The sequence below is a fragment of the Lepisosteus platostomus genome, chromosome 1, assembly GCF_059453375.1.
Source record: "Lepisosteus platostomus isolate fLepPlt1 chromosome 1, fLepPlt1.hap1, whole genome shotgun sequence".
Taxonomy (NCBI): domain Eukaryota; kingdom Metazoa; phylum Chordata; class Actinopteri; order Semionotiformes; family Lepisosteidae; genus Lepisosteus; species Lepisosteus platostomus.
Window position 1 is genome coordinate 55,459,948 of NC_142611.1, and position 20,099 is coordinate 55,480,046.

Sequence of the window (20,099 nt, forward strand, 5' to 3'; positions counted from 1 at the left end):
TATGTGTGTCTTATGGAATGTTGAATAATTCTTATTTCTCAGGGCTTGGAACTTGTTAATACTGTATCTCCACCATAGACTTTAGCTGATAGTTTTCAGCTGACATTAATCTATGCACTTCTCCATCTGTTCCTGTTTCTTCCCCCCCCTTATCATTCTAGGAATCATATTGCTATTTCTACTCTGACCCTTCATGTTTCTTCCTCTACCCCCCGCACTAATTTTCCATCGGCTGTACAGGATGTAGTGCTGCCCTGTAACTCTGGCAAATATCATGGATAAGGCACTTCTAGATTGGAAGTCTATTGCCCCTGCCCTTGGTACATTCCTGAGTTGTGACAGCTTAAGACCATAAATGCAATACTGAGTGGTAATAGAGCCAATTGTCTTCTTATTCCTAGATAGGCTTTTTTTTAAACTGACGGCCTCTCCCTGCAGCTTGGATAAAATATGACTCAGAGTTCATAAACAAGGAGTTTATGAAGGAGTTGCTGTCAAGATAAAAGTAAGTGGTAAGTGCACTTTAGAAGGCTTGATAAAAGGATCTACCCAAGCACTGATGTAGCAGGCTGAGCTTTCATCCTCTTAAATTCCGATTCCTTTTCAAACACAAAACTTGGGATATTAGAGCTTTATCTGCTCCGCTGAGGACTTTTCATACCTTGAGATCAATTTTTCAACCTCCTCTATCTTTTTTTACTCAAGTGTGGTGTTCCCCAGTGTTTTGCTCTTGAGCTTTTTCTGTTGTACATGCTTCATCTAGACCATATAATTAATCAGCATGGCCTTCTACTCTAGTTTTATGCTCATGACATCCAGCTGATTTGATGAAAATTACACTTGAACATTCTGTTCATAACATCTCAGCTCTCTGCTCAGAGGACAATAAATCCTATATTTGTGCCAATTACCATAGATTATCTTGTTATTAAGGCAGGGTTCCTATTAGATACATCCATCTATCCATTTTCTAATCGCTCAATCCCATTCAGGGTCATGGGGGAGCTGGAGCCTATCCAGGCAAGCAATGGTAAGAGGCTGAATATACCCTAGACAACACGTCAGTCCATTGCAGGGCAGACAAAGACAGACGCACACTCTAACACCAGGTATAGTTTTCACAAAAACACATGTGAACATACAAACTCCATGCATGAATCCAGGGACCAAGCAATGCCAGGAGGAAACGCTAACAACTGCATCACCATGCTGCCCCTACTAGAGCAACACAACTCTCAATATTTTTAATTCCAGTTCTCTCAGATTGGAAAACTGTTGCCTGTTTCCTTTCCATTAAAACTTGGTGTTTTGACAGTCAGGTCACTACACCGAGATCATATAACCACATAAAAAATGTTGCTGTCCATTTCTTATCTTTTTTAATGATCTGTTTATCAATTACCTGTTTTATTTGCATATTTTCATAGCAAAGTGAAAATTCTATAGCTTCACAAAATTGGAATCACAAGTTACGTTGTAACATAACAAAGGTTCAATTAAAGGCATTCAGCCCATCTGGCTCATTTCGTAGTCAATGGTGGGCAAAGAGGTGTCTCATGTTTTCTATTTCAGATGCACTTCCACTTCTATTCTCTGCTTTATATCTCAACTTAATTACTTGTTATATGTCCACCTAATAGGGAACTTTCAGTTGCTTAAGGCTTAGCTTTACTACATCAAATCTTATAACACACAGAGAGAAGGAGAACCTGCAGACCTGCTCCGCCGACAAACCCAGCAGGTTCATATCCATTTTAACATGCAACATGCAAGTTCTCCACAGATCCTGATAGGAAATTAATTACATCTTTTACTAACACACTTACAGGTGCTTGGCAAATTGCAGGAGTTCCCATTTTGCAGAAAGGAGGACATCCGTGGACAACTAATGGTGCACCTTGACAATGATGTGTTGTTCACTTAGGGAATCGTTGCCACAGTTGAACTTTGATATAACTCGGACTTGAACCAATTCTTTGAATGTAATGTTTGGTCCAGGCATCTCCAACCCTGGTCCTGGAGAGCCCTGTCCCAGTTAGTCTCATAGGTCACATGTTTTCAAAGACTAGCATCACCTGCAAACTACTGATGCATCAAGCAAGTAGTGTGTTCAATTAAAAGAACTGTGGCTTTTGATTGTTGAAGAGTATGTAAATTTTAATACTAAATATATCTGTGAACTAACTTAACAAATCACTTGATCACAGGGAAATTTTCCAAATCTTTGGAATTTGTTGCTCTAATGGTGACCTACAAAGCCACCTGGATTGGAGCTCTCCAGGACCAGGACTAGAGATCCTTGGTCTGGGTTGCAGGGTTTGCTCTGAGCAAATGCCTTTACTGTTAATGTTATATTGGAACACGAGTTATATTTGTTTATTAAGACAATATTTTTTCCATAAAGATTAACAATTTTAGATAAAGATGAAAAGTTAATGGTATATTCATTTGATTTAACCCTGACGAGAACTAGCAGACCTGTTAAAGTGTCAGAACAAATGCTTACATTATATACCCTCTGAACAGTTCCATATTACAATCTGTTAGTAATGTAATAGAATAATTCACAAAGCAAAGCTGATGTTGGTGTCACTACTCTGCACCTACAGTATATACTGTAGATAAAACTGAGTACATCCGTTTTCCAGCCTTCCTCTTAACCATTACCACCCTTCATTTAAAAATGTCTTATTTAATGTACTCACTCTAACTGTAATCACTTTAGGATGCTCCTCTTTGAGTTCTTCTTGGTGGCCATCAGTCTCAAAAATGGTACTGTAGTTTTCTATCAGTACAGCCATGATTTTGTTGCAAATGTCTTGCTCCTTCATGCCTTCAACACCAGTTGAGACACTGCAAAAATAAAAAGGAGTTTGTGAATTGCCTGCTGAGATATATATGAATCTTTTATGTGTTTTTAGAGCTCTCATATTAAATGTCTCAAACATACAGTTTTTATCCTCTTTTCTATGGTCCTGTTCATCTGTTCATCTAACATCTGTGTTTATTCAGTTAAGGAGTGAAAACCAGGGAATAAAACAGCATTCCTCTCTTCCTCTTTTAATTCGCGGTTCAATTCCAATTTTGAAAGAAAACATTCAGAACTGACATAAAACACTTCCCTAGACACAGTTCTGTCTATGGTCATAGTTAACCAATCAAGCTACAGTACATAGTCAACATTATTGCACAATATAATAAAAAATATTTATTCAAACAAAAAACACGTAGAATCCTGTTCACTTAAATAGGACTCTAAAATGATGGATGTGTCCATGGGTGTTCTTCTTACATAACTCACATTATCACATCACTTTCAATAACTGCTTATCCAATTCAGGGTCATGGTGGCCCAGTGCCTGTCTCAGGAAACACTGGGCGCAAGGCAGGATACACCCTAGAAAGGATTTCAGTTAATCACAGGACAAACACAAACACTCACACCAGGGTCAATTTTTACAGAAGCCAATCAACCTACTGTAGCTCCACAGTTTTTGGAGTGTGGAAGGAAACCCTCATGAACCTGGGAGAACATGCAAATATCACACAGATAGAACTCTAGGAAATCCTAGGATTCCCGTGCTTACCACAGCTCCTTCATGCTGCCCTCTTAATTAACTTTCCAACTTTAACTTTGTCTCCAACCTTAAGCCTTAACCTAGTTGCATGTCTCAGTTTAACCTTAACACTAGCCCTACCCTGACCCTAACATCATCTCCAGCCCTAGTTCTGACCCTAAACCTATCTTACATCCCTGACCTTAACACCATCATCCACCATCAATCACAAACCTCGGTGGTAACCCTAATGCTTAATCCAACTCCAGTCCTAACCTCAACAGTACATGTAACTGTGTTATATTAGTAATTATTAAATCTATATTGCAGTTAATATTAACAGAGGTTAGATATGAGTTCTCTCTGTTGTTGATTTTATATTATGTAGTTAATCATTTACATGGCCTTGCTTGGGATTATTCAAGTGACTTTAAATGTTTAAAGATTCAAAATGTTGCTGTGCCCATAAGCAAACAGTATGTTTTATTAAATGAAAACATTAGAGTAAGAGATTGTATGAATTATTTCTCTATTAATTATTCTGGACATTCTTCTATAGAAAATGTGTATCTCTAGTATCATGTTTCTATTTATACTGTAGTAAAGTAAAAAGCTCATCTCTTTCATAAACATCCATCCATTTAATGCAGTACAGGGCCACAGGCGATCCCAGCAAGCAACAGGAACAAGGCAGGATACAGCCAGGACAGGACATCAGTCCATCGTGGGGCATGCACATACACGGACACAAACACACACTTACACCAGAAGTCAGTTCATTTCCCAATGAGTCTTTGGACTGTGGTAAGAAACCAGAGCACCCAGAGGAAGCCTACAGAAACACTTAAAGCTCCATGCAGATAGCATCCCAGGAATTGAACCCAGGGCCATCTTGCAGCAGGACAGCAATGCTAACCACGGAGCCACCACGCTGCCCTTGACATGAATAAATCATGAATTTCTTTTTCAGGTGTACTCCGCTAAGTACCAAGATGTGAGAGGTGCACAATAATTACACACTTCTACAGAAACGGACGTACAGCCTGTATGACCCTCATTGAAAAACAAGTTACAAGCTAAGCTCTAGTGTCGTGCTCCAGAGAAGGATTCCAATGAAATGACAGTTGTGACTGAAAGTGGAACTCCAAGCACTAAACTCACCACAGTCTGAATGCTACTACAGTCACAGTCTATACTAGTAATAGTATGAGCAAATAAAAGTGTATGTCACACCAGTTTTGTTCATCACATTTATTGGGACCAATACAAGTTTGATTTGTTTACATGAGTAAACAAACGAGTGCTCAGCTGTGAAATGTCAGCTATCGATCAGGATAAGCACCAGTTTTGATGTTTTTGAGAATTCTGAACTGGTTACGGTTTCAAGTAACAGTACAGCTCTGGGCAAAGAAAAATAGAAAAGCAGTAAAGCCTTGCTTGTTGCCTTATGGTGAGCACTGTGGCTGTCGATTCAAGTGTCAATTTTGAGTTGCTGAGAGAGCCTAATTTCTGTTATGCTACAGTATATTTCTGACTTGGAGGTACACTCTCTTTAATTCCATTCTGAGCCTCGGTCCTCAGTTCTATTCAAATGGCATTTGATTTACCATTCCAGTGCTTTTTTGCGTCCATATCCATAGAGCAGTCAAATGGAATATCCAACTTTTCATTCGGAACCCAACAACCCAGGTCAGGAGAATATGCAATTCCAGCTAGGATAAGATGCCAGACAGCATTTTCTTACGAACTTGTACATGTGAAAGCAAATACCAGGAGAAGCACAGGTTCACCACTGAAAGCTTGACGTGGGAATTTTTGTTTTTGAAAATGAAAGACTTTCACGTGTCCCTTGGAATTGGGCTTACTTTTCGACTAATGACAAAAAAAAGTCACTGTACAGTACCTGGCATTGTTTATAATAATAATAATAATAATAAACTTGATTTTATATAGCGCCTTTAAAGGTGGCTTCTCAAAGCGCTTTACAGGATGACAATAACAATAAATAAGAAGACTACAACAATAAATAAGAAAATTTCACAAGACAGGACACAATTATAATTACAACAATACAACAATAACAATAGAGGAGACTGTGGAAGATGGTATTAAGAAGAGCAGAGGGGTGAAGAATGGAACCAGTTAAGTAAAGGCTTTTCTGAAAAGGAGGGTTTTGAGTCTGGATTTGAAGGAGTTTAGAGAAGGTGACTCTCTAATATCCTTGGGCAAGGAGTTCCAGAGCTTAGGGGCATAGCAGGAGAAGGCCCTGTCGCCCATACAATGTAGACGGGCTTGGGGGACAGTAAGGAGGGCAGAATTTGAAGAGCGGAGGTTGCGAGGTGGGGAGTAGGGCGATAAAAGTTCAGACAGGTATTGAGGTGCCAAGCCATGTAAAGCCTTGTAGGTGAGCATGAGGATTTTAAAGTCTACGCGGAATTTGACCGGAAGCCAGTGCAAGGACTCCAGGATAGGAGTAATGTGAACACTTGCACTAGATCTGGTCAGGATTCTGGCTGCTGAATTTTGGACATACTGCAGCTTGTTCAGAGTAGATTTAGATACCCCAGGGAGCAGAGCATTGCAGTAGTCAATTCGAGAGAATACAAATATGTTGATCAGCTTTTCAGCCACAGTTAATGATAGCATAGGGCGTAGTCTTGCGATATTTCTAAGGTGAAAAAAAGATGTTTTGACAGTATGCTGTACATGTGGGTCGAATGTTAAGCCAGAATCGAATATAACCCCAAGGTTTTTCAATTTTGATTGGAGCTCAAGTACAGAGCCATCTACAGACAGGGTTACAGGACTGGCTTTACGAAGTTGATGGGGGGTACCAATAAGCATGACTTCAGTCTTGTCACAGTTAAGATGAAGGAAGTTTTGAGTCATCCAAATTTTTATGTCAGAGATGCAATTAGATAGAATAGAGACAGCCACATCAGTGTCGGGTTTGGTATGGATGTATATTTGAGTATCGTCAGCGTAAAAATGAAAGCTGAGGCCATGTGATCTTAAAAGCTGACCAAGTGGGAACATGTAAATGCTGAAGAGCAAGGGGCCCAGTATTGAGCCCTGAGGGACACCAGACTTGACAAGACCAATTTCAGACCTGTACCCATTGAGAGAGACAAAGTGACAGCGATCAGTGAGGTAAGACTTAAACCATTTGAGGGCAGTGTCAGAGACTCCAAACACAGTCTCGAGACGAGAAAGCAAGATGTTATGGTCAACAGTGTCAAAGGCAGCACTGAGATCAAGAAGGATGAGTATGGAAAGAGAACCAGAATCAGAAGCTATTAGGAGATCGTTGGTGACTTTGACTAGGGCGGTTTCTGTGCTGTGAAGTTGACGGAAGCCAGATTGGAGGGGTTCGAAAAGGTTGTTTGTCATGAGGTGGTTATGTAACTGAAGTGTGACAGCACGTTCTAGAATTTTAGAGAGAAAGGGTAAGTTGGAGATGGGGCGAAAGTTGTTAAGATTGTTGAGAGCCATGTTTGTTGATATACTGTAAATGTTTTAAATACTTAAAATTTAAAACACTTTGTACACCTACAGTACATACCGCAGGGTACTAAGCAGAAACACTGCCCTGCATTGTACCTGGCATGGAACTCATTCCCTTATAATTCTAGAATTGGAAAAAGGATCAGAAGTTAATTTGAAGTACATTCTTTCCTCTAACTCATTTTGTTTGTAAAACTAAAACTTTTGGCAGATGCTTCCACTAAAGAGGTAGGGTTCACAACAGCCAAGTCTTCAAAAGAACTGTTACAATGTATTTGTTATTGCTTAGACATTCCATTGTTCTCTTAAAGAATTCTTAATGCATGTGAAGGGTTTTTTCTACAGTAATAAATGCTATGCTAATTAGCATATGAAAAATCACTCAGGTTTTGTAATTATGGTGTTCAATCTAGACAAGATAGCAAATCATATTCAACTTTTATAAGAGGTCATCCATTTTTTTAATTTACATTTCTCTTTGAATGAGTTTTTCTATTTATGACTAATACTTTTTTACTACATGATGCTATCACATCCACATAAAATTGTGCAGCAAAATGAGAAACTGAGAATGATTTTTTCAGTTGTGTTGAAATCGATTTTGCAACAAACACAATAAATAACCTGATGAATTTATGGGGAGGCCTTTTTTTCCATTCTGTTTTTGTTTACAAATTAAGAATAGCAATCATTAATGGCACAATAACCATTCTAATCAAAGTCCACTGGTTGTGAAGAGAAATTAAATGCTTTATTATTTGCATACATTTTAATTCTTTCAATTAATTTCTTATTCAATAATACACTTTGTGTTGTAGCATCTGTTTAAAATATTTCCAAAACAAAGTGATTTGTTTCTTTTCAAAAGAATCAGCTTGTGTCAATGCCAACAGATGAAAAAAATAGAGACCCCTCAAGTACCATTTAATTACCTCAACTGAGGCATCAAAGCAGATTTGCTTAGCAACATGTGCACTGTTTGCAATATTTCCAGACTAATTTAATATTAATATGTGATATTGAAGCAAACATTCTGGATGAACCTTGTTTGTCTTTCATTAACCTGATTAGTGGGTAGAAAATTGAAAAAAGGACATATTACTATGCATGGGCCACTTTTGTAATCAAAACACAATTCTATATTCAGTTCATGTAAACAAACACAGGAAGGACAGTGGTAATGTTTTCTGGAACAATCTAGTTAGCATCCAAACAAAACCAGTCTAAGGGCACTACTCCCATCACCAGCAGAAACAGTACAATAGTCCAAAGGATGCATTAGGTAGTGTACCATCATCTCCAGTAAAGCCTCTTTCCATTTCTTTTTCTACATCAATACATTCCTTTAACACCACTTTGTGGGCTAGAACTCAGCCACTCAAAAGCATTTGAACTAGAATGGAAAGGGGTGGAATCCAAATAAAACCTTCAAGGAGTAAAGTAAAAAATAGAACCCCAAGGAAAAACAAACCATCCAAGGACCAGGTGGCACAGAACAGGCCCAAGTGCTGCAGGTACTATAAACACTTAAGGCCATCAGATCTCCAGATACTGATGGTAGTCTTTCAAGAAAACAAGAGATGCTCTTCATGCTCAACACAGGGCCAGTACTCACTGGAAATTTTTCTAATGTAGTGCACACCCATAACAATAGGATATTAAGGTAGTGTTTCTGAATCTTTCAATGCCGCAGGATGCCGCACACTTACATCAATATAAAAAGTGAGTGACACTCTGTTTCCTCCCCACACACATATAAAATATCGCTAGCCCAAGCACATTATTATTTCGATTATAAACACAACTTATTTGAATATTTTTTTCTGAGTGCTCTACGTCACAAAGTACACAATATACAGTACTGCAAAGCATTTAGGGTTTTGATAAAGTTCCTAAGAAAAGATTGTCAAATTGCAGCCAGTAGGCATTCAAGGTAATACACTTGTTTTGACTGAAAACTGTTTAATGTATAGAACAGCACAGTACAGATGAATACTTGGGTGAATGTTCCAGCTGAGGTAATGACTGGAGTACCAGCAATCTGCATGCAATAGGAAAGTAGACCCTATTCACACATTTGTAATGTACACAAGTATAGAGTATTACATGTACTGTACTGTAGGTAGCTTGAAGAACTACTGTACTTATGAAAGACTTTCATGTTAATGTTGCCACATCACTTACATGTTCTAGACAATATAAAAAAAATAAAAAGACAAACAGAATGTTAAGATATAATTTAAAATATATCAAGTTGAAATCAAAATCTGTGATGTTAACATTTTGCCATTCACTAGGAAGACTTCATTTAGAATAATGTACAATGTTAGATACCACATAATACTACATTACAAAGATATTGCTGCTCTGGGAGAGGCTCAGAAAAGAACAACCGCATACAGGGCTTAAAGGAAAGCCCTACTTTGGGTTCGGAGGCAAAAAAGAGACATTGGCAAACTCGACTCAATGGATGTCCTAAGAATCAACAGTGAAAAACTACTGGAAAAAAACTACGGAATACGGAAACTGAACGGTTATACTGTACATTTAAAACTGAGAACAGGATGTACTTTTATATAAAGGTTTGTTGTGCACGTGAACTATACCCAATCTTGTTGTTGAAGATAATACCTTCTTGATTAATGTCTTCTTTCAAGAAGTGGCTAGATGAGATCACTGGATTACTGAACTGCAAGCAATGAAAAGGGAGCCTCCTCTTTTAAAACCAGCCTCCTCTGATTGTTACCCTTCTTATATTCTTTAAATTCTCTAATGAGATTGTAAAAACTGCAAGCTCTTATTAGGATCATAAGCAAGATAAAGAAATGCTTCCATTTTTAGAGTTCAGTCAAAATATCACAAACTTTGACATAATTTGTGAGCCTTGTAGCTAATGATTTGATTAAAAAGTTTGAGAAGGGACACTGAATCTAAAAAGCAGTGAGTGTAAACTACGGAAAACTACAAACTTCCAAATGCCTTGTAAACAAGATTTTTATTGCTTTTATTATTAATACCTTATCTCATAATACATTTCCAGTGGCAGGCGTTAACACAGTCATTTTTCCAACTATCTATCAATTTTATAAGCCAGCACATTTTTTAAAATTTTTACTTACTGAAAGATGTTTGGTCCAAACACGGTGGCCAGATTGAACACTGTCATTCGATTGTCCTTCTGCTGTTTCTCCACTTGGGTCAGAAAATGACACAGATATTTCAGCAGGCAGTAATGTATCTCGGGCAGCTGTTGTAATATTTCTTTCAGATCTTGCTTTAATTGATCCTCGCTATATTCTGCAAAGTAAAAGAAGATTTAGACAATTGAACTGTATAAATGAACTTCACAACAGAGATGCAACGACTGGGAATCAAAACAAAAACAGATGATCTGAAAAAAGGTGTGTACGACTGAACCCAAGCAGCATAAAGAAATAGTTAAGTGAGACCTCAAAGGCAAATTAAAAATATTTCTGATTACATCACATGGGTATGTCCTCTATTGTTCTCAATCATCTTCATTATGAACTTTTCTGTCCCTGATTTTAGATCGCACTTAGATCACACAGATGCTTCTCAGGACTGAAGGCCAATGGGCAATGATAATATTAGAAACAGGACAGTATGTTGAGGAATTTGGTTGAGGAACAGGTCTTAGTGGCTGTCATGGATGGAGTCAAAAGCAATGGGAAATCCAGGATTATAGGACACTAAGGAAAAGCTCCACATGATATGAGTCTCACTGGGAAAATTCAAGGGGAGGTGCCAATATGTGACAGGTCTTATATTAATACCAGAAACAATAACAAGAAGCTTTATCAACACTTAACAAAATGTTCATATATAAACTTTAATATAAATATTTACATAATAATCTTAAGTATTTTATAGTACCTTAAGCACACATACCACAAAATGAAAGCAAATTAAAAAGAAAAGAAAAGTGGATAAAAAGGTGAAGGTAGACTGTTATTAAGTTCACACAATTAATTAAAACATTGGTTTATGTAATTATAGTACTGTAGTAACATATCTTCTGTAAATATCTTAGTTTATAAAATCAAAGTTGAATAAGTTAGCCAGCAGCTAACTTGCAACTCTCAACTGACAACCCATTAAAGCTCAGTGGGTGTGAGCCTGGTCAATACCTGGATGAGAGACCTGGGAAAAATATCAATGATACTGTACTGTATGTAAAACTGAGGTCCTGACTCTCAGTGGTCATTAAAAATCCCAGGGTGTTTCTTGAAAAGAATAGGAAGGAGTGCTACCCCAGCGTCTTGGCCACATTTTCAATTGGCCTTTACCATTTATGGGAGCCTAATAATCCTCATCTATGAATTGGATTCATCACTCTGTTCTTCTCCCCACTGATAGCTGGTGTGTGGTGAGTGTTCTGGTGCACTTTGGCTGCTTTTGCATCATCCAGGTGGGGCTGCACATTGGTGGTGGTGGAGGAGAGTCCCCATTACCTGTAAAGCACTTTGAGTGGAGTGTCCAGAAAAGCGCTATATAAGTGTAAGGAATAATAATAAATAATTGTAATAAATCAATATACAGTATATAGTATCTTACAAATGTATTAAAAATTGTATTATAAATGTATTTAATATTAACCATCCACACTAAGGGGCTTCCCAAGCAGCTTTTCTTAAGCACTTACAGCTGTTTTCCTTAGCACAGGTTGAGTCCTGTCCTTAGCCAACTGTGGCTGGGACACCCTAACACAGAATACCAGGCCAGAGTTCCCAGCTGTATACAGGCCAGGAGTGCTGCCTGGTGAAAAATCAGCACTGCCTTGCCAAACAAATGCGTGAACACAGACAAAATGTACACATAAATCTATATTGAAATACTGTTTCATAGTACTTCACCTATACTATAAGATCATTTGCCAGCCAGCAGCTGAGGTGGTACAATCGCATACTGTAGCTCTCAAATCTCAAGCATTGGGACCGAATCTCACAGTCCTGTACTGTGGATTGGCCCGAAAAATTCACGTATAGTATCTGTATCAAGTCTAGTTGGTTAAAAAAACTACGTAATGTAACATTTTGAAACTGTTGTAGAGACGCGTGAATCTGTGGTTGTTGTACATGAATTAAAGAAACCATCAATACAAATAGTGTGCAGACAGCTTTGGAGGCTTGATAGCTACTGTATGTTAGTAATCAACGCAGAAGAAAAACAGCATTTCCTCGCAGCCGAATCATCAAGTCACAGTGTGTCTTTTCCCCGCTTGTGGACATTGTTGAGAAACATAATTTCTAAAGAATAATAATGGATGTGGAAGACAATTTGAAAAAATTGAAAAAAAAAGTGAAAAACACTTATGGCCTAAATGAGCACAAAATTATATACACAGCCTGATAAGCCAAAAAGAACACAATGATGGTGTGATGCAGACAGAAAACGGTAAATAACAACGTGGTTCAAGCACAAAGCTCTTCCTCGGTCATCATTATGTGAAGCCTAAATCTTTGAACTCCATATTATCAGACAAGTTGATGTTTTCAAATAACGTCTTGTTCAGGATAGGACTGTTATTATCCAGTTACAATAATACAGATAGCTAGTTAGATCACAAGCCAGTACAGTAATCTAACTGTCGACAGCGTATTAGGGGCGGGACTGACGTTAACGTGCCACATGTCATCTGCGGGAGGTTACCACCTTGCCTAAACCTTTTCCTGCGGGAAACCAGGATTAGGATTATTATACATTTTGTTTTAAAACATATGCTTTCAAATTCTCCAAACTCCTGTACTTTTGAAATAATTTTTGGTTAAACTTAAACCTAAACCATTTAACATGACTTAGTAAGCGCACTTCTCCAAAATCCGGTTTGGTGTTAAAATGAGGAAACGTAACAGTCAAACATATGACAACCATTTGTTTAAACAGCACCAAAAACCGCATAACAGTATAATCTAACACTAACACAGCTAACACTTTTAAAACATAAAAAGGGTTATTTCTGCATGATCTACTGATATTTTAGACCAGTTTAATTTGATAAAGATGTATCGAAATTTGCTGGATTTTTAATCGATTCGAACTGGGGGCTTGTTTTAAGAAGATCATTATTGTACACTGAAAGACCTACTAGAAATAAGGTTAAATACTACAAACAGAACTATATTTTCTTTTGCCAAAACAGGTCTTATTAATGTATTCTTGCTTTTCAGAGTTTGAAGCTAAACATTTTCTCAAGTCTTCTATGCTGTAACGTACTCTTACTGACCCAAGCAGAAATAAAGAGATATTCAAGTTATCTTTGTAATTAAAATCCATAAGATTTTGTAACATTGTATTTTGAGTTTTATAACTCATACCTTAAAAGTGAGTGTTCAAAATATGTAATTAGATAAAGTATTCATATTTGGTAAAGAGACAATAAATGTGCATTATCTAACAATAATATTTAAATGCTATGGGTTTCATAGTAAAATGTCTGTATATGCTTTAAACATTTATTTTATAGGTGGAAAAAAGACCCCCAATGTACTGTAGAATGTACTGTATATTAAAATTGATTTTATGCCATAACAAATCCAATAGAGATATGGTTGTTTTGGTTATTATGTCATACAGGTTTATATCATTATATCAAGAAAATGTCTGTAAAGTTAAGTTTTTTAGTTTGATGATAGGAATGTCTGCAAAAAGTTGACAGACTTTTAAAATGCATTATGATTTGTATCTGTTGATTAATAATTGAAATGTGTTTGTCCTCCTTCATCTGGTTTTAAGAAGTTGTTTCAGCTTTCCCAACATAGAAAAGTTTCTACTAAACACATATTTTGGGGGAAAATAATATTGGAATTTTATTTTAAATTGTGTCTGTAGTTCTTTATTTCTAGTGTGGTATTATATTTTTTCCTTTAGTTTCTGAAGTCTGGTTAATATGATTAGGCTTTATTGCCAGAATTAATGAAGGTATTTTATCTGCATTCATTCAAGTGTCCAAATCTGCAAATCTAATTTATAGCTTAAGTGTCATTGAAGTAAAAGCATCGACACATTCTTTTTAAAGGGTACATTTGGAAGTACCAAACAATAAATACAGTGAAAGCCTGGTATATTGACATTCACAGCTGCACTCATGATTTAACTGCATACAACAATATCATATTTCATCCAGTCATGTTCATTTTAGGCAGCATGTTCCAAGAGCAAACCCTGTACCCAGTAGGAGTGCCAAATGACCTGTCTCTCAGTTCAGTAGATGGCAAACAACTCAACTATACGAACGTGAAGTAGGGAAAGTCGCACTCAGCCTGTTACAGAAGGAGACATCACCCCCTTGGACCCTAGATAGTGTTAAATTCTCCTGCAGGGGGAGGAGGACTGGTGCTGTGTGACTCTGAAGTCAGAGTCGCCTGTGAGCACCTGCAATTGAGTCACAGCAGGACAAGAACAGCATTTGTTAGTCTGCTGGTCAACTAAATCTGTACTACAGTGTATCCAAGCAATCAAAGTTTTTGTCCACCATTTATTTGAAGGACAAAATGGTGAACATTTATGGACAATTAATTTCTAACACTGTGCTTCACTCTGCAAGTCATCAGGTTTCATTTGCTAAACTAAAAAATGAAATTTTCCAGTAAACATTTTAATGAATTTCTCAAAGATAAATAGTTGTCTTTGAGATACACAAACATTGTTGAAATTCTAACATGTCTTTGAGGAAACACATAAAATAAGTCTATTGTTCCTTATCACCTCTGAAGAGAACTGAATTATTCAAACACAAACAGAATATGCATAGATTACCATGGGCCCACAGTACAATCATTTACATTTAACAAGGGTTTAAATAGGGGTGATATTGTTGAATATTTTCCCAACCATTGGAAAAATAAATGCTAAGAATAATTTTGACAAGAATCATTTGGAGACAGCAAAGAGATCTGCACAATGAGAATGGAAAGCTCTATTGCCTGTGTTGAAATGATGACTGCTTAAGTGTCTTTTTTAACTCAACTCACCACCTCCTCAAGAAACTCCTCAGATACTTTTTAACAACTCATAAAGTTTCATTGAAGGTAAAAATTAGGTACTGACTTCTATTACACAGAATAAGTCAGTGTTATTTCATGTAATGTAATACTAATAAAAGAGAGATGAGTATAACTATGATCTAACTAGTTAGGGCCAAGACTAACTATAACAACGCTGGCATGAAGAGAAAGTGTCTTCTGATTGTAATTTCAACACTACCATAATTGTACAGGAATAATTACTGCCAGTATGAATTTTAATGAATATGCACATAATCATGCTTCATGGCCAAGTCATATCATAACAGGTAAGGAGGTATTTTAATGAGCTAGCATGAACAAGCATAATAATAGGGAGGAAACAGGCCCATACACGATTGTTTGTAAGATTTCCATAATTTTTTATCAATCTTTGTTTGTGAGAAACAATACAATTTCTTTCTTCCGGAAAACAATTCTCCTTGGCTCAAAACATGAGAGATGAATTAATATTCATGATACGGAGTAAGGCTCTTTGGAGATTGTTCATACTAATTAAGGCTAAAATGATAAAAACAGAGAAAAAGGACATTTTAAAAACTGAAATAGTCCTTTCACTCAGTGGTACTTTACCTGAAATAATCAGTACCATTTATTATGCAATTCTGACATGAGGTGCCATATAATGTAAAAGTTAATGTGTAACAGTATCTACATCTATGTGCAGTGAAATCAAATCCCAATGACCAGAGGGAAGGTAATGTATATGAATTTCTCCTGGCACAGAGGGTGCACCATCTGCTCATAATGTTTAGAAACACATGTGTAGTGCAGGAGTATTAAGGTCACTCTGCATAAATACATCAGTCTTCTGGTGAGATGTAAGCATTCAATGCTTTTACGTCTCAGCTTTTAACCTACAGGTATCCTGAGTCCTGGACTTCTAAACATGACTGTAGACATCTATTATGCCATATTTACTGTCTGCCTCTGTCTAATAAATTATTTATCCAGAATTTTGCATTTAGGTCAGACAAATGCTCTGGTGAATCTATAAAGAGATTTAGCAAAAAATGTAATTCTGTAACCCAAAAAGATTTTCAAGAAACAGATTACACTATTGCCTGTCTGGATAGGCTCTGTCTCCCCCATAACTGAATTGGAAAAAGCGGTTAAAAATGGATAGATGGTCATTACAGCATCTGCATCAAACAGACTTTGTTTTATACTCATAAATGGAGTTATAACAAAGTTATAATAGAAATTTGGGAAGAAGGTTAGGTCTTAATCTCACACACTTTCTTTCACCTTCTTATATAATCTTCACCCTTACAGTGAGGCCACCAAAATTCCCTCAGCCAGGCGCTCTACTCCAAATATACTCTGCATATCTCGTCCCTGTCTCGCATTTATTAGGATCTAGCCAAACTATGGAATATAAACCATGGATCCTGTGATACCACATGATCTACTGTGAAAGTGAAGGTCTAGACTGGACTTGCCCATGTACCATTGACTCTCAGGAGACTTTTCTTGATGCAGACCTTTGCCAAAACATCTCTCCTTGCCATACACAGTCCGAACACTGACATAGAGCATTCGCTTCCAAGTAGAGAAGTCCTCAAAATCAAGTTTCCTCATAGTTCATGGAAACCCGATAGGGTGATATTAAATGCTACTATATCTCTTTTGAGCACAGGACAATCTGGTTGAGGCCATTGTGTTGTGGTATTTGGAAAATGGAAAGCAGATGTTTTAAACCAATGATGAACCACCACAGTACTCAAAGGTTGTAATCATACAACTATTATATGGATGTTGAAAAAAAAAACTGCTCAGTTTGGTCACCATGATTCAACAAAGTTATTACTGCTCTGAAGTAATAATAACCAGTCTAGAGAAGAACATCTAGGTACAGTACATTCAAGTCAAAGAAATGTTCTACTTCGATAGGCTAAAAGAACTGAATCTTTTTAGTCCTGACCAGGGAAGATTACGTGAGCTTGAATAAAGTGAGCTCTATGGATTTCTTCACAATCAACACAAATAACTAAACACAGGAAGCATATTTATAAGGGGCAGCATACTTAAAATCAATAACAAGAGGCACCTCTTTTCATGAGGGGCTATAGGAGTCTTGAACAAGCTACCCAGCCACATTGTCAAACTCAACACTTTAAGATTAATACTGTACCTTTGATTTACTTTTTTCAACAGAAGTTATTATGACACGAAAAGAAGCTCTGCATTTTAGAGTGGAAGAGAAATATGACTATAATATAGTCAAATTAAAACCAAGAGCAGCCTGAAGGATGTTGTTTTTTAAAAGACAAAAATCTTTTGGGAGGCGATAAATCATTAGTGGACGCAAAAAGCAAACAGGCCCTTCTTTGTCCCGGTTTGAAATAGCACTGCACTCACCGTGGTACAGGTGTATCAGTGCTGTCTGAACAGTGGAGGTGATCACCCCCTCAGGGAGATCCCTGAGGAACTGTTTCAGGAGGCTGGCTACTGAGCAAATGTCTGCTTCCTGGAGAAGGTCCACCGTCTCCCTGGTCTCGCACCTCCTGCGCAGCCGTTCCACGGCTTTTACATTCCCATTGACTCGGAACAGGCCTTCCTGCTGCATCCCTGCAATAGGAGAGAGGAGGAGATGAGTGACCCTGTCTGACAAACACTCCCATTATCATTATTCTGGTACTTAAGAAGGCAGCAAAGCCACCTGTAGACAGATCGCTATAATCAGTCCTAAGAGTCTCTTTGACATCACGGAACAGGCACATTCTAATTGAGGTTTTATTATTGTTACAGTGCACTGGTTTTCTCATGTGAAGAATGCCGTTAATTATGTGAAAAGCTATCACATGCTGTTGCTTGCTGGATTCTTATTGACAGTATCTGACAGTTAAATTTAATAGTCATGTGGCGCAATTCTGCACTGAGTGCCGTTCAGAATGCCAACAAGTTTTTTGTGATTCTTTTTCCTCTCGGATTCTCACATGGTGCTCCAGCACATACCAGTGTAGTTTAATCAGAATTCCAATCAAGGTTGTTATGCACATAAACAAAGCTATTACCCATGAATAATGTCTAGGGAATACTAGGACACTGTGCAGTTTACACAGATATTAGTTGAGGATTTGACAGGAAGTGTAAACTTAATCTATACAAACAAATTTCCCAAATATATTCATTTCTAAAAATATTAATTATATTATTATAAATAATATGTTTAATATAATATAATTAATATATATATATAATAAGTAATTATTATAATTATCCATCCATCCATTTTCTAACCACTTCTTCAATTCAGGGGCCTATCCCAGCAAGCAACAGGCGCGAGGCAGGATACAACCTGGACAGGACCGCAGAGCAGACACACAGACACTCATTTCAGGGCCAGGTTCTCAGAAACCAATTGATCTACCAGCTTTTCCTGAACTGTGGGAGGAAACCAGAGCACCCAGAGGAAGCGAGCACAAAACCCATGCAGATAGCACCCCAGAAATTGATCTCAGGCCCCAGTGCTGTGAAGCCTCAATGCTAACCATTGCATCACCGTGTTTCCCATTTAATAATTGAAATTATTTTGAAATCCCAGGGGGTGCACTGTTGTACCCTTAAGACAGACACTTCGTCGTTATTAGATTATAATATATACTGTACTTATTAGATTGTTATTATGGTAAAGTGTTATGGATAGAAAGTACTGTATCAGCCATATAGCATAATCAAGTTATTTGTTTTGGAATCAAGCTTTTAAGCAAAGAAAATTGTTAGATAAAAATTATATTGAATTAATTATTTTAATTACTTTACATAATTTTTTTTGATCAATCCCTTGTTGTTTTGTACATTTGGATCTTTAGCCCCTTTTTTACTGTACATGTAACAGTGCACTCGACAGTGCACTCATGAAGTGACGGAAACTGCTCTCTATATAAGTTTTGAAAGCACAACATTGACACCTAGTGAGACAAAGCTGAAAACACACTAGGAACACTCTAGTTTGTTCCTTCAGTTCACAGATGTGATGAAAACAACAAAAGATATTCAGTGAAGATGGACTTACCAAAAATATATGTTAGTAATAAGTTAAAAGACGATTCCTTCGGGTGCAAGGAAATACCTTTCCAGATTGACTGTATAAACACAGTGTAGTTTGCAGTTAGTATAGAGACCCACTGCATGAAGTGTCATTGTAGCACAAACCACATTACAGCAGTTCTTGCAAAATAACACTGGTTACTTTCATGCCTCATGAATCTTTTAGAATCTAATTCTTCACTTACATAGAGCCCTGCAGTTTTGGATCAGTTTACATTGTGAGCTACTAGCTCTTTTAGATGACATTTCAGTGTCTTCAGTGCTGTCTTACTAGTCTCTATTGTGACTGAGTGAGTCACTGGTGGATGAGAAATTTTCTGTTCAGAGATGTTGAAGTAGGTTGGACAAACCCCAATCACAACAGTGATGAGGCATGATTGAAATAGGTGAGCTTTGTGGTATTACTCACCTGGCCAAGAAAAACTTTTATGAATCCTTCTTTAAGGGTGGGACTGTCGGAACCCCTCCGCTTTGCTGAGGCATGAGCCAAGCAGCTACAGCAAAGATGGGGTGATGGGAGGGATGTGAAATAAATTATGGTGCACCCCAAAGCGCAATGCGCATAGGATATTTTAAGCGACTGAGGAGTGTAACTTCTCACATTGAATAAGAGGGTGAGGAAAATAGAGAGAAATGTCTAAATATAGCCCTGTCTGGCTTATGATGAGGCAAAAACGTTGGAATTGAGGACAATCCTTAGAGACTCACGTAAACTGGAATTGCTTAAGTTTCTCTGTACAGAGAGGAAATCCGATATTTCAATAAACAGAGTTAAGGCTGAATGAGCTAGAATGGGGGATGCATCTGAAACTGTATTGAAATAATTTTGAGCTGGTGTGGCAGCTGTGAATACTTAATGCTGATTTGGCAGGCACATCCAATGAGCTGCCTGAGATTTAGAGCCGATGGCAGTGATGGCAGTCACTTCATTCTGCTGCTCTTA

The 20,099-nt window shown here is 37.4% G+C and overlaps 1 protein-coding gene across 5 annotated transcripts in view; it reads right to left on the reverse strand.

The window, feature by feature from the left end:
* Window positions 1–20,099, reverse strand: part of fam13a (family with sequence similarity 13 member A) — a 101,700-nt gene that overhangs the window by 70,978 nt on the left and 10,623 nt on the right. For all 5 annotated transcript variants that reach the window (XM_088632839.1, XM_088632831.1, XM_088632849.1 and 2 more), the window contains exons 3-5: window positions 17,465–17,674; window positions 10,181–10,358; window positions 2,706–2,853 (exon numbers count right to left, since the gene is read on the reverse strand). In XM_088632839.1, the coding sequence (XP_088488965.1) occupies window positions 2,706–2,853; window positions 10,181–10,358; window positions 17,465–17,674 (536 nt within the window). The remainder of the gene's footprint in view (window positions 1–2,705; window positions 2,854–10,180; window positions 10,359–17,464; window positions 17,675–20,099) is intronic.